The 16,375-nt window shown below is 42.3% G+C and overlaps 1 protein-coding gene across 1 annotated transcript in view; it reads left to right on the top strand.

The window, feature by feature from the left end:
• Nucleotides 1-16,375, top strand: part of LOC118804602 (CREB-binding protein-like) — a 74,722-nt gene that overhangs the window by 17,590 nt on the left and 40,757 nt on the right. Inside the window, 1 exon segment of the mRNA XM_036565140.1 lies at nucleotides 9,533-10,206. Coding sequence (XP_036421033.1) covers nucleotides 9,533-10,206 — 674 coding nt within the window.

Below are 16,375 nucleotides of genomic sequence, written 5' to 3'. Positions count from 1 at the left end.
TGATGCCCTAAATGTAACTAAAGCCCGACAGAGAGTCAACGTCACCCTCCTCTGCTGTCACTGCAGACTGGCAGGGTCGCCTACAGAGCAGCGCTGGTAGCTGTTAATGAAGTGATGCTGTTTTTTTTTGAGGGTCCCATTTTGTAGGGCAAGATTTCAACCACTACCCCTGCAACTCAGTTCCAAGGGGCAAGAAGACACTCGAAAACTAGGGGTAGGGGTAAAAAGAAGAAATGGGACTGGGCCTTGATCTTTTTCTAATAAACGTTTCATATTCTTGTGTAAGGGATCGTCTGTTAATGGACGTTGCCTCATGTTTCAACATGCTGTCTTCTCTGTCTGTGAGAGATTTAGTTTACCGTTTAGTTTAATACACTTGCATTATGTAAACATTGTTGAGATGATTGTCACAAGTCAAATTTATATGATTTTCCCCTTACCTTCGTTTTATGCTGGAGCTCCAAGTATGACATGGCTAGTAAGTACTGGAAGTTTATTGCCGTCATTTTAGCATCTTGTAATCTGCACATCAAAATCACTTTCCTCAAATCGTGTCGGGTTTTGAAGTAATCTTGGACAGATTTCTGTCCATGAGTGTGTTTACGTGCACTCAATAATTCGATCATAATCTGATTTCTGTAGTTATCTGATTATTCAAATGGTCATGTAAAAACCGTACTCTAGAAATCTGATAGAGAGTTGGATTTTAGCTCAGTAATCAGATTTCTCAGTGCATGTGAGCTCTTACTCTGATTTCTTTCGGATTTCTCAGTCTGCACATGCGCCAGATCAGGCAGCGGTACCGGAAATGAGTTAGCAGTGTTGCCGTGAGTTGCAGCAAAACACTTTTGGAGCGACACTGAAAACACGAAATAAAGGATTTAAATGTTCTTCATCTTCTAGATGATATATGTTCACATTTTCAAGTATAGTGGTACAATTTGTATTAAAAAAAAAAAGCTGTGTCATGAAGTTTTACACTGTTTACTTCACGTCATCTGTGAGTTTATTGGCTGAAAATATGTGTAAAAAAAGCAGAAATCTCGTTACTGTCTGACTCATGTAGTCCTGGAATTTCCACATTATCTGATTACTCATGTTCATGTAAATGCATTGATCAGATTATTCACAAAATCTGATTTTCTGCAGTTGTGGGATTATTAAGTGCATGTAAACACACTCCATCTCCATCACTGCGTAAGATTTTTAGTTAAAATTGAAAGAAGTAGCATTACTGAATATAAAGTCGGGGTGGGAGATTCGATCCTGCGCTTCTGATGACAGCAGTAGATGAGAGATTGTCTTACGTCCCTCTAAGACACGTCATATACCAAGTTCCTCTTTGAACACTCAGCGCACTCATAATCTTCAGATTCATCTGCTTGAGCAGGGGATCTGAAGCGCAGCTGCCGTTACAAAATGTTCTTCCACACATTTTGTTCAGTTACTTATTTCCTTTGGAGACGACTCCAAATTCCCAAAACTTACCCAGCCTAGTTTTAAAGGGACGTTTGGGAGGACTTGCTTATGTGGTTTCTGACAGTGACATATTGCGCTTGCATACATGCACTCAATAGTCTGATCATAGTCGGATTTCTGCAGTTATCCGATTATGCAAATGGTCATGTAGACATCATACCCCGATCTAGAAATCCGATAAAGAGAGCTGGATTTTAGCTCGGTAATCAGATTTCTCAGTGCATGTAAACTCGTACTTATTTCTTTTGGATTTCTCAGTCTGAGCATGCGCAAGATCAGACGGTGGATGTCGCGAGAAGCAGCAAAACTCTTTTGGAGCGGCGCTGAAACCATGAAATAAAGGATTTAAATATTCTTCATCTTCTAGATGATGTATGTTCATATTTTCAGGTAAAGTGACTCGATGCGGCTTGAAGTTTGAGTTTTACGTTACGTTTACGTCACGTCATCTTCTGTGAGTCTACTGGCTGATTGCAAAGCAGAAACACGATTACTGTCTGACTCATGTAGACCCGGGGTTTCCCCTTTATCTGATTACTCACTCAAGTGCGTGTAAACTTGTTGATTGGATTACTGACGATCTGTTATTCTGCAGTTATCGGATTGTTACGTGCATGTAAACACACCCATTGTTCTCTATAAACATGGACAAAAAGTATTTTGCATGCTTAAAAAAATATATGCCATCTTTAAAGCTGGAGTCTCTGTGCTTTTGTCTGTTTTTTTAGATAATAGTATTTCATACAGTCTTAAATGTTAAGTGATGTAGGTAAGCTTTCAGCATTTCCTTCTAGCTCTAGTACAGAACCAGAGGAAACTTTATCTCGGCTGAATCAGTGCATTTGGGGAAAAGTATGGGAATTACATTCTTGGCCAAAACATCATTTTGAGAGAAAAGATGAAACTCTTGCTTAAACGCAAGCCTTCACTTATCTTTTAGATCTCTAGGCTTCAGACAGGCTTCTGTTTGTGAGTAGAGCTGAGAGAGAGAGAGGGCTGAGAGAGAGAGAGTGATAGAGGGAGTCTGACTGCACCGCTGGGGTCCGCTGCTATCTTTCCCAGTGAAATCCCAGGCGTGCTGCACCTGTCCCGGCCCAGACACCCAGCCATCATACCGCGGCCAACAAGCGACAGCTGCAGCTGCCCAGCCGGCCTATTTATAGCTCTCAGGCCGAGCCGCTGCAGCCAGCTTGAGAAGTGGGGGGGTGCTGGGGGCACGGTTAGAGTTGTAAAGCAAGTGAATGAGATGGAGAACGGGGTGGGAGGGTTGGTGTTTGGGGTGCTGGAGTAGTAGAGATTGAATGAAAGGGAGGAGGGATGCTTGGAGTGTGTTTGTGGGCTTAGAGTCCTGGAAAAGGAAAGGTCCTGTAGCGATGGGTGATACGACAGTGTCATGATAACGTCACTACCCCACCCCTTGTTTTCGAGTGGCACCCTAACTGCTTGGAACTGAGTCACAGTGGGTAGTGGTTGAAATCGTGCGCTATGAAACGGGACCCTCAATAAGATTAAAAATAAAAAATAACAGCTACTAGTGCTGCTCTGTAGGCAACCCAGCCGCGTCTTCAGTGATAGCAGAGGGTAAAGTTCAGCTCCTCACTGCTGGGCTTTAGTTACCTTTAGGGCATCATATGCCTTCAGAGAGGGGGGCAATTATTTATTATCATCCACCTCTAATTCTTCAGTGATATGAAGCTGAAGTCAGATATTCACCAGCTTCCTGTTCGAATTTTCCAGTTCCACCTTAAATGGTGCAGCAGTTACATTCTGGCGCTTCAGTCGTCAGAACTGCTGGATTATTTAAGGTGGAATGGGAAAGTTAGCTAGCTAGCTACCGAGACATTAGCATGCTATTAGCGACTTTTTATGCTTGTTGTGAAGAAAACGACCATAATACACTGAAACGACATTAAACTAAGATAATACAGTGGTTATTATAATTTAACGGAGTAAATTCTCACATGTGTGGGTTTCTTTGGTCTCTTGTTCAGCCGTCTGCCAGTTTTTCTTTTTTTCTTATCACTCTGTTTGGAGTCTCTGAAAAACCTCTGTTTGTAGGGCCATGTAGCCCTGACACCTCGCCCTACCCCTCTGTCTCAACAAGAATCGGGACACCCTACCCCTAGACGTGAACGCGCAAAAGAGGGCGAAGGGCTCAGTGGCAGGGCGAGGGTGAAATGGGATTGGGCCTTAGACTAATTATACAGAGCCTGTAAACAATGAAAACTGGTGTATAATAACTGCGTGAACTCTGCACTAACAAGCTGACCTGGGAGGCTTATTTCGTTCAGTCATTTTGTACCAATCATTTAATCTGTTCTCCTGTCAAAAAATCAGTCCCCCTGTTGCAATAAAAGAATCACAGCCAGACTTGAAACCCCCAGTATGGTGATGTATGTGATGCCTCCAGCCTTAGATGACAGCTTTAAAGCGTGTAGAGGGCTGTTAGACTGCCGGAGAGGCAGGAATAAAGGGGGAATCTCTACGATCTCATCAGAGGTTTTCCCCCCACGGAGGCTCAGAGCTTCACTGCGCTCCAAAAAAACCATAACAATGCTCTGCCTGCTGGCTCTGCTCCAGGAGCTGGGAGGGGTCTGAGGGGCGGAGTCAGACAGCTGTGTGTGTGTCTGTCTGTCACAGAGCTGAATGTGTGCGTTTTGAGTCCCGAGCACTCGGCTGAAGAGTGATTCAGCACAGAGATGGAGAGACAAGGGTGTGTGTGAGTGTGAATGAGTGAGAGTAGAGGGAGGGAGGGGGGTGTTAGCGAGCAAGTGAGTGTGTAAGAGCGATAAAAGAGAAAGGGATGATCCCCTCTCGAGTCCCTCTTGTGTGGAGCACCTGCTGGCCTGCTCTCTGTCTGTGTGTGTGTGTGTGTGTTCTTGTACTGCTATACTTGTGAGGACCCCATGTCCTTGCTATGATAGGACTCTATGAAATTTTTGCTCAAGTGAGGACATTTTGCTGGTCTGTGTGTTGTTTTCACCACAATTACTTTTTTTTATTATTTGAAAACTAAAACAGCAGAAAAATTGCATTTTGGATGCTGAGTTTAGGTGTATTATTTCGCACAAAAATCAGTAGAAACCTATGGACGTCCTTATATTTATAGCAAGACAAACGTGTGTGTGTGTGTGTGTGTGTGTGTGTGTTTGTGTGTGTTTCACTCCAAAATGCGAGTTTCATTATATCACACACTGCGTCTAAATGTAGCGTGCGCAGTGGTTTATATAGACTGGCAACTTGTTTTTTTCCTGTTTTATTAGCTTTCATATGTGTTTAACCCTTGTGTGGTGTTCATGGGACCCATTTTCAGTGTTTACTAAAAGAAAGAAAAGATGGGATTTATTATTATTTCAACCCCAGATTCCTGTCCTTTGCTTATTTTCTGTGAAGAACATATAAAGTAACCCATTTTCAGTGTCTTCACTCTGTTCACCCCCCACACTTTTATATTACACATGTGGTGTTGGGTGAACCCGCGGGGAGTAAAAGTGTGGAGGTGCTTCACTCTGTTCTCCTCCTACATGGCCTGCTGTTAGTGTGTGTGTGTGTGTATGTGTGTGTGTGTGTGTTTGTGTGAGAGTGGACAACATGGACAGGCTGCTGACTGGCTACAGCTGCTAAAGTAGAACCCTACGCTGGCCATTTGTGATATTTTAAACATCTGGTATTTTTTACGTAAATTGTTGTGGCTGTATTCATTTGAAAAAGAAAACGTGATGGCTCCACCAGACCACTGAGTAACAATATCAACACCACACACGGGTTAAATATTTTATTCTATAGTTTTCTCGTTTCGGTGAATTATTTACTGAAATGGGTAGCTTAGTTAATAACACCGCTGTCCCACACGCAGGTCTGGGGTCCAGGTAGAAACGTGTGCTCTACCAATGAGACTCATTTCTTTATTGTAGAGATGTGATTAACCAATTAATTGTTAGCTGGCAAACAGTGGTTCCAATTAGAAGTTTATTTAATATCATTTCAGTGCCAATAAATAACCGGTCTGATTTGAATTGGCTGTAGTAGCGGATGTTTTGGCCAAACATTTACATCGTGGTATTATTAGATTACCAGATGTTTTGCTGTATACATCACAGTATAGTGCATGTATGTATTTTTTTCAAATAAACCCAATATTTTCTAGATTTGCAGTGGTGTCCTACTCTGGCATGTCCCTTTTATTAAAAAACAGATTTAACAATAGAAGTAAGTCTGAGTAGTTCTATTTATTTAATTGGGTTAAACAGAAATGAATAAAATAAATATATATGTGTGTGTGTGTGTGTGTGTGTGTGTGTGTGTGTGTATATATACACACACACACACACACACACACACACACACACACACACACACATACAGTCACTGATGCTTTCTAACCCCAATGGGATGAAGGCGAGTGCATTAATGCGTCTAAAGTGCACAGCGGCTTCTCTGAGCGCGGCAAACAGTGCTGAATGTTGTTTTGCGTCCGAAATTCGCTTGTCTCATTCGCGCGTCTGTTACGCTGGAGGTTACATCTGTGGCCGTCAGACACTGCTGGCGTTGGGTAAATATTTCAAGCCATTCGTGCATCAGTATTAGGTGAAAAGCTGGTAGCTAGCTCTGCCAACGTGAAGAGTCTAGCTCGTTTTGCACTGTATGTACGTTGTGTTACCTGCCGTAATTTGTGGCATATGGGTGTAATGGTTGACAAATTGTGTTAAAAAGAATTTAACAGTTTACCGGCGTATCAGCCACAGCTAATCGGCTAGTTTAACATTCATTTAAATAATGTTCTTTCAACACAAATCAAACCACCTTGGGAGTCCCAACATCTTATGCCCATTTTACCACCTTTGCTGTATAATGTTTCAGTACGTAGCTGCTTTTCTCACATCTCCAGCAGGAAACTTTTCCTCAAAAGTAGAACGGTTTGTTGTAAAATGTCTCTTAATGTTCGACTTTTTAACGAGGCTGAAGTCGCTTCTCATTCGCCAGCTTCTTGTTCGAATTTTTCTGTTCCGCCTTAAATGATGCCTGAGGCGCCAGAATGAGGTGAACCTGGAATAAACAGCCAAATCTGTCACTTCACTTATTAAAAATATAATTTTGTGTTTACCATCATTTTGACTAGTGATGGGGCGATCGTTTCAAGCCTAGTGGACCAGGAAAGCTCGTAAAACCCATCCAACGGGTGGAAAGTAAACTTAATATGTGGTGTGTTAGGGTGTGCTGTGCTGGTACGAGTAAATCAGACACAGCAGTGCTGCTGGAGTGTTTAAACACTCACTGTCCACTCTATTAGACACTCCTATAGCTCGTCTGCTGCTGCAGTTTGTGTCGGTCATCCTCTAGTCCTTCATCAGTGGTCACAGGATGCTGCCCACAGGACGCTGTTGGCTGGATATTTTTGGTTGGTGGACTATTCTCAGTCCAGCAGTGACACTGAGGTGTTTAAAAACTCCAGCAGCACTGCTGTGTCTGATCCACTCAGACCAGCACAACACACACTAACACACCACCACCACGTCAGTGTTACTGCAGTGCTGAGGATGACCCACCACCCAAATAGTACCTGCTCTGTGAGGGTCCATGGGGGTCCTGACCACTGAAGAACAGGGTAAAAGGGGGCTAACAAAGTATCAGAGAAACAGATGGACTACAGTCTGTAACTGTAGAACTACAAAGTGCACCTATATAGTAAGTGGAGCTGATAAAATGGACAATGAGCGTAGAAACAAGGAGGTGGTCATAATGTTATGCCTGATCGGTGTACATGTATACATACACTGACATTTTGGTCAGTAACGCCTCCAGTTTTAGGCTTTCGGTGGGCGATTAATTGGTTGGATGGTTGTATTTGTGTTTGTGCATGGATGCGTATTACTGCCTCCATGCAGTTTGTGAGGCAGTGTCTATAGATGAACCGCCTCTCATGCTGTGGTTCTGCTGAGCGTCACTCTCTCCAACAGTTTAAACACAGTTTCTGTGCAAGAGAAGATGTGAATATACTACCTGCTCTCTCTGCTGTGGATGTCTTTCCCTGTAGTCATAGATGATTGAGATGTTACGCTGAGATGTTCCTTCAGGCATTTACGCATCTTTTAATTAGAATTCACAAGAAAAAGACATCTTTCTTCAGTACAAATGTCCTTAAAATTACCTTTTTAATTAATTTTAATTCAGCACATTTGCTGCTGACTGAAACCTGAGAAAAGGTAAAAGTCTGTAGGTTGATTTGAAGGAAACTTTAGTGTTTCTTGGTCTCATTTAGGTCACTCAACCATTGCGCTTTGACATGGCACCATCTTTATCACTCTTTTCATAGTGTTTAAGGTTGTGTACACAGTAAGCTCTGGGGTGGGCGTGTATGACATCTGATCTGGAGTCAGTTTCAATCTGTTTAAATCTGTTTTGGTCTGAATTTAAACAAAAACATACACATTTAAAGTTTTACCTTATTGTCTTTTTGTGAATGTATGCTCAAACTGATTTTCAGCAAGTTCCAAAGAAGTTGGAACAAAGGCAGTTTGAGGCTTAAAACATTGTGAAATGTTCAAACATCTTAAACAGGTGTTGCATCCAACAGTGTTTTTCAGTGAGTGAATGTAGAGGTTTTAGGTATTTCACTTTCACAGTGGTGCTTATCTTCAAAGCATTCAGGGAATCTGGATAACTTTCTGTGCGTAAAGGAAAAGGCCAAAAACCAACACTGAGTGCCCGTAATCTTCAGTCTCTGTTAGAGTTACTTTCAGTTAGTCACTCAGTTAAAAACAAGCATGTTTTTGTGAAGGATATCACCACATGGGCTTGGAAATACTTAAACAATACCTACTGTTCGTCGTTGCATCCACACATGCAAGACTGTACAGTGCAGAGCGGAAATCTTGTGTCACCGAAGTACAGAAACACCGCCGACTTCTCGAACTCGTCTGAAATGGACTGATGGGCAGTGGAAACGTTAAGCTTTCAGATTGTTAATGGAAATAATGGAATTCTTAATTTAAAGAAAATGATCGCATCTAAATCACAAAAAAATCGTGATCTGATATTTTTCCCAAATTGTTCATCCCTGCTTCTCGCTAATACGTGTTTGATGTGAAATGTGGGAACAGTATGTTATTAGAAGGAAATTGATAATGACATAATATAATCAATCATTATTTGTTTATAAATTAATTTACAGGGAAATGACAACGTATGCTGTAGGGAGGGTTGTGGAGAGTTATCAGTGGTCTCCCCTGTGAGGGTTTATTACCAAGGTTTAATGGACATGAACGTGCGTTTTATTTATATATATATATATATATATATATATATATATATATATATATATATATATATATATATATATATATATATATAGTGTGTGTTTGTGTTGCTGTCCAGAGAAAACCATGTATCTCCATTTTTGTTGATTTTTATTTTTCTACGTCGTGAGTTAAACTCAAATGATGTGGCAGTTTATCTACACCTTAGTCTGAGTAAGTCCGAGTAATTCCTGGGAAATGGGATCATGTATGAACAAAAGCTGATGCAGTACCAGGAAATAGTGACGTCTCAGTTACAGCCGACAAAGTTGAATGTTTCTTACGCTTTCGTTTTACTGTTGAGCTTAGTTTATCTAGTTTATTTTGTGAGTGAAAATGCCACAGGAGTGTATTTTGTACATTTTAGAGAGAAGCAAAAAAATCTACCCTGTGTCCATTCATGGCTGCTACTGTGGCCGAAAAAGCAAAATATTTGTTGTGGGGTTTTTTTTTGTTTTTTTTTGTTTTTTTTGTTTTTTTTTCCTTTATAGTCGAGTTTTCAGTTTTAATGTCAAGGGAGCATGTTTGAAATAAAAGAGCTGGTGGCTGTTCATGCCGAGAATGGAACATCCTGTTTACTGGGCATTCATGGCTGATATGGATCAAGAATATAAATACCATTTAAGGGCTGCATGTATGAATAAGGCAAAGCTTAGATATCACTGGTTAAATGTCCTTTTACCAGCTTTAGAGTGAAAAAGATTTCAGATTCTAACATGCACTTCCCTCCTTTTTTCTCCTCCCTGTCTCTCCTTCAGAGCTGAACTCCTTGTCATGGGATGACCTGGAGAGTAATCTTCCAGATGAGCTGATTCCCAATGGTCCTAATGGAGACCTGGGGTTGATGACCATGCCCTCCAATGGCGGCGGGGCAGGTACGGGAGGTCTGGTGCCCGATGCTGCAGCCAAACACAAGCAGCTCTCTGAGCTCCTCCGGGCCGGCAGCAGCGCAAACCTGTCCGCGGGCCTGAACTCAGCCAGTCCTACACCCGGCGGCATGGGGGCGCAGCTGGGAGCGCTGGGGAAGAGCCCGCTGGGCCAGGGGTCTCCCTCACATCCTTCGCAGACTCAGAAGCCAGGGGGTGCCGCAGGCACGCAGGGTAACGCGGCAGGGGCAGCCGGCATGGGGCTCAACACCGGCTTTAACCAGACTATGCTGAACAACGCCCAGACGCACGGCATGATGGGACAAAATGCGAGCGCCCAGCAGGGTCAAGTGATCAACGGAACTCTGGGACCAGCCGGGCGTGGCCGGGGCGGAGCAGGGATGCAGTACCAGAACCCCGCCATGCAGGGGGCGGCGTCTGTAGGGGCTTCTGTGGCAGCAGCTGGAGCAGCACCAGGCGGAGCCGGCAGCGTGCTGGCAGAGACTCTAACACAGGGGGCGCAACAGATGGGCATGAACGCTCAACAGGCTGGCAACATGAACAAGGTGAGTGAGACGGCTTGGTTTGACTCTGTTTTCTGCAAAAGGCTTCATTTCACACACCTCACTGGTGTCTTTCAGAACCTACACGATTCATAGCAGCTGCGTACCAAAGCCTAGGCTGCATTTCTCAGCCGCTGCGTCATAGAAGGCCCTACGAGAGTGAGGGATCCTTCATATACAGCCTAGAAATGCAGCCTGTGTTCCGAGTGATTTCAAAGGATGCATCAGATGTGTCCTTCCAGGCCTTTGGTTACCCACAGTCCTCTGCACACGGACGTTGCAAAGGAGAAAAAAAAACAGCACCGCATAAAAGGTGGAAAATAAAGCCGTTGGACCAGAGCTCGTTTTGAAAAGTTGTTCATGGCCTTGAATTCGTCTTTGTTACCTTATAAAGTGTAAAATCACAGATTAATTCGTCCGTACGTCGTATTTTATTTAGAGATATTTGTATATATGTAGCTTATTGTACTACGTAAGAACACCAGTTCCCTCACAGGACTGGTCCATTTGTGTGACCAGTAGGCTACTAAGGAGGAGCCTTCATAGGACAGTCCTACCGAGGACCTGCACTACCTCGGCTGCAGCCTCGGCTTTGGAACGCAGCTATTGAGTTTGTTGGAATTCGTGAAGAAACATCCAGGCCCAGGTTTTTTATTAAGCATTCAGGAGCTCAGAACATCTGTTGTTTTGTACAATTTCTATTTAGAACGTGGGCAAAAATTTGATTCACTCTAACGAGTCTTTGTCAGAATTAGGGATGCGGGTTTGTCGCATATCTGTGAGAGTTAATAAATAGAAAAGAAAAAATTCATAATTTATATAATAGCCAAAAAAGAGCTTTTGGTCACTTTAAAACTGGAAGGTTCTCGTGTTTAAAGGCATGATAAACTGCCCCTTCAGATGAGGTAACACCAAAGCAGCCATTGCAGTAGCAGAGGCTGACGACTTTGTTGGCTTATATGCAATGTTCTCCCCTGCGGATGATGTGTCGAGAGTTAACTGAGAATAGTTACTGCTAGAGATGCACCGATACCACTTTTTCCCTTCCGATACCTGATCCTTTAGTATCGGCCAATAGAGCACTGTTACCAGTACTAACTCTATCTAACCTAACTCACCTTTGACTCCTGATATTTATACAGTTACATATTTTAAAAATATTTTATTTTAGTCACATCTGTGTTCTGCATCACAAACATTTAGCTTGGCTAGATGGTACTTACCTGTTGGATTCTATTTACGTGATGCTTAAGAGAACTTATTTTTGTTTATTTACTGTATTTAGTGTTTACTATTATGTAATTAGTTATAACAAAGTTACAGTAACAGAACACTGTATCCTCATCACTGATACCGGTACCGTGTTAAGTGCCAATATCGGCGTTGATACCGATACGCATTCGCCCCAATCTGATTTTCTCACCAAGCCCGTTTTGGATGTTCATATTATTTTTTAAATTTTGTCTGTATGTGACATCAGTCTGAACAGATCAGCTCCTGAACCGACCCACATGCGCAGAAGAACAATGCTTCATGTGGCTCATCCAGAGGTAAACAGTCGTAGCGGCCAGTGAACCCCAGTCGCTCCCGCAGCTTTCAGTTTCATCTTCGCCAGCATCACAGGAGCCATTATGAAGTTCCAATGACTGACAGCTGAGCTCATCACCCACAGTGTATTTGAGTTTGCTGTAAAAAGGACTCGTTATTCGGCCACGACCACTTCTTTGGTTTGTGTCCTCGGATTCTTTAAACTGTTGTCTGATGATGCAGCCTCGGCCTCGACCCGGCTGCATTCGGCCGTTTCGCTCGAAATCTCTTTGAACACGGAGTGGTTTGATGAGTCTCTTCAAATTTTTTGGTACAGAAACATCAGACTCAATGTTTGAGCCTCAGCAGCGCGAAATTATGATGAATGTCGAGTTGGATTGACATAAAAGCCGCAATCTGAAAAAAACTTAAATCTGGCTGTTCAGACTGAGTCACGTTGCCACAGATCGGATACGTATTGGATTTCAGTACCACATATGAAAGCGTCTTAAATCAGAACTGAAAATGTCAGATTTAGTGTGTTTATCTGTTCACATTGACACCCAGACACACAACTGTGTCACATATGAAGAAAAAGATCGGATTCGGCCACTTTTACCGGCTGTGTGAACGTAGCCTTAGATATGCATACAAAAATTATTTTTAAAAATACTGCGCTGCACTAAACCCAGTTGAACCAGACTGTTTTTTTCTCACTTTGTAAAGAAACCTGCAGTTGGTCAGCGTTCTTGTTGTTGTTAATGACATCCATGTTATACGCAGAAAAGGGTGTTATTTAATGTGATGTGCTTTGTGACAATATTGCTATATTTCCCACTCCTACACTTCACCATCCAATTCTGTTTTCTTTATTGTCCTTAATTGGTTAATTAGTGATTAATGGCATTTTATACCCCTCATAAACTTGGCTGCGTTGTATAAAGCCAGCGATAAATGTGACCACAGTGGCAGTGCTAAACAAATGACAGAGCTCAAGCTAAACAAGTCTGGAGCTGAAAGGAGGAAGGAGAAATAAAGCTGGTGATGTTTGTGTTTGCATGCAAATAGTTTGGTGCTTGCAGGAACGGACTGTGTGTAGAAATGGAATAAATGGACTAGTAGGTATTTAGACCTAGTAGTTCTGTAGTAGGTATTTAAGTGTGTTGTCTGAGCCAGATTGTTTCTAGTGTGATAAATATAGACCTGCCATCCTGTATGCATTTTGACCTCAAAGTACACTGGTATGATTTGTCACTCTAAACCAGGGGTCTTTAATTAAAATTTAATAAGGTCCAGTTAGAGAAAATGTCCTCAAGCAAAGGTCCAGAACATCATAATGTCTAACTTACATCATGATTCAGTGCCGTATACTGTATAGTGAAGTAGCCTAGTAGGTATATCAACATCTTATACAGTCAACAACTGAATATCAAATCAAATAAAGTACAATTCAGTAACATTTCAACAACATTTATTGTGATTTCTCTTTTTAGAGCACGACGTGTGAAATAACTTCCCTCTGACTCACTTTCTTCTCCGACTGCTGTTTCTCGCCTCGTCCCTCCCCTGTGTGTGTGTTACTCACTCGAATCTCAGAGCTCAACATAATGCACAGATCTGATTGGCTGAGTAGCGTCATGTGTGATATTTGTAAAGCATGTGATTGGTCTGTGAGTCTCCGGCCGCTAAAGCTACCGTAAAGGCTAGAAGAGTTACGCCTATTAAAACAGGACCACCTGTCGAAATTAAACCATTCTCCGTAGTTTATCGGTTACAGGTCCAGGTCTGCACAGGACAGCGTCTGGGTCCGGACTCAGACCGTGGTCCGCCTGTTAGTGACCTCTGGGCTACAGAGATAAAGCCTTCTCTAATAATTGGTTATAAAGTAGGTTTAATAGGTTTCATCCCTCTCGTTTCCAACTCTCCTTTGCAAAATTGAGAATTGGCGCAGACCTGCCAACCTTGGGAAAATGTTGAACGTTAGCTTAACGTTCTGTGGCCGAGTTGTTTATATGATGTGTTAAAAATGGTCAAAGTTCCAAAACTTTAGGTGAACGTGTGTAAAAATGCTCCCTGCAAGTCCAAAACCAGGCCTTCTCTGAAGTGACGTCAGATTGTTCACACATTTCCACAAACGGCTGTCTATTCCAGAATGTTCTTTTCAATAAATAAACTTTTTCAGTAAATAAACTTGACCTAGTGGTGAGCAGGGAAATGACCGTGCGCTAAGTTCAGTGGTGCTAAAGTATGTAAACTAAACGTTGCACTGTTTTGCTACGCAACATATTTTACCATGCTTGGCAGGTCTGATATAGAGAACATCCATTGTCCAATGTTTTGAACTGGCAGAGGTTTATTTGGAGGTTGTTTGGACCCGATAAGGAGCCTGTAAAAGCACTGTTAGCCTGAAGCTTTTTTGCGCATGTCATTTTGGCAGGGCTTGTGTTTATGACTGTAGGGACCATCTTGCAAAGCCGCACCAGCAAATACACTGCTGAGTGTACAAGTGTAAAAGCTGAAAATACAAGTTTAATATACAAATAGCAGTTTTTTTTATTTGCCCTTGTCCCACTTTGAGATTTCACCTAGTTGTTAAACTGATTTATAAAGTCAAGAAAGAAACAAACAATACCAGTAAACAATTTAAATGGTGGTGTTTTATATATTTTATATTATTTTATAGTTGCACATGAACCTAAATATTTATTGCATAAAATTGATGTTGTGAAGGCAGTAATCTTAATTCCATAATTCCTGCATACCCAGCGAAAGATACTGGAATTCCTCACTCTGCCTAAATTCCAGTGTTTTATTTATGTACTTATATGATGTATAACTAAAAATGATAGTTCATAATCTTGTTCAGGTAATCCTTAAGGGTTTGGACAATGTAGAAAAAATCTGATTGCTCAATTAAGCGTCATCTGTGCTTAATTAAGAGAGAGTTACTCATGGTTCATATTAAGTTTAGGCTCAGATTTCTCTATGCGCTCCTTAGCAAAACGCTTTCCATAGAACCCCGTCGGAGGTGATGCTCGTCTACTTGTGTAGTTTTTGGAGATGAAAAATATTCCACCCAACCCTAAAACCCGAAACATACTTCACGCAAGGATGCAGACGCAGCGCTTCGAGACGGGGTTTCACGCGGTGTTGCGTTCAAAAATGTGTCGTGACGCATTTCGCGACGCAGCTGCATTCTGAGCGTTACAGCGGTCTTGTACCGCCAGCGTGCTTCTCAACTGCCATAGCAGACGAGGAGTTGAGTTTCACGCAGAGACGGCATAAAAATATGATTAATTATGACATTTCCAATCCAAGAGACGAGGTAAAGCCGCTCACTCTCCTCTACTGTCCAAGTTTAGCTGTTGAGGCTGTTGGAATAACAGTAGATCCCTCTCTGATTTGTACTCTATCGCCCCCTTCAGTACTGAGCGTTTTAACCTCCACAGCAACGTAAGAACGCGCGGTGAGTTTGTACAGCAGGACCGAGCGGCTGAGCCCTGTCATTTGCATTCGCGTCTTTGTGTAAAGTATGTTTCATGCCTAACGTTGACCACATTAGCATGAATTCATTATGCTAACATGCCGTCCGTCATCAAACATAATGGGCTTCTCTTTTTCCCAAATTGATGCAAATCTGTTATTTTAGTCTTTAGTACCGGTGTAAAGCTGCAGTGCTGTGTATGGTCTTAGCTGATTGAATGCTTTTATGAATGCTTGTAGATTTGTAGCCGAAGCTTTCTGAGAAGATGCAGTTCGCTCTGAAGACGGTTTCTCACGGCGATTTTAGATTTTTTAGATGATTACACCTGTCATTGTTTCAGAAATATGTGCTGAAGTCCCGTGTGAGCGGTTTCTTAAATTGTTTTTGACGCAGTAAGGTAGGGATGTTCCGAGCCACTGTTTAAATGTTGAGTATTGTAGATTCATTTGTTTTTTTTAAAACACACTTTATGAAGAAAATTCGGGCCTAAAATTCATTTTTCAAAACGCGGTTCAATTCCCCCCTTAAATGTTTCACGTAGCGGGGATTTATACACTTTTGGGGGGGATACTACTTGTGAACTACAGGTCTTACCTTGTCCCCTTCTTGAATTGAATGAGCCAGTTCGTTTCCTGCTATAAAGTAGGTGTTTCGAAAAGCCCCTTCGTTTCCTCCTCACGCTGCAACTGCACAACTTCAGTAGCATTAGCCATCGCATTCTGTGCCGAATCTGCCTCACGCTTTCTTTTAAAGGCTGTGGTATGAGAATCGCCGTCTGAGTGATGCGTTAAAGCTGACGTAACGTTGATTGGTACATTTTACTAATCGAGCAGCTCATTTCACCGTTGTTGAGTTCGGTTCACAGAGATATTCTGAGCCAGTTAGTCTGACACTTGTCTTTGTGCTGCTGCTTCACCTCACTAACGTTACTGTTACCTGACTGAGGATCCTGAGGATTAACACTGTTAGCGCTGACATATCTAGCACTGCTGTTTGCACACTTTCGGGTTCCGGTGTTTTTTCTGAGCGGGTTCCACTTCAGATGATGTAGATTAATGTCCATGTTTGCATGCAATCAAGTCCACATCTTTGAAACCTGTCTGTAAATGTTAGCGAGAGGTGCTGCAGCAGCAGAGGGCGCTCGTAGGCTCGTAGATAGAG

Source organism: Colossoma macropomum, unplaced genomic scaffold, assembly GCF_904425465.1.
Source record: "Colossoma macropomum unplaced genomic scaffold, Colossoma_macropomum, whole genome shotgun sequence".
In the NCBI taxonomy this organism is placed as follows: Eukaryota; Metazoa; Chordata; class Actinopteri; order Characiformes; family Serrasalmidae; genus Colossoma; species Colossoma macropomum.
The sequence above is the reverse complement of the archived record's forward strand: the minus strand, read 5'-3'. Positions and strand labels throughout refer to the sequence as shown.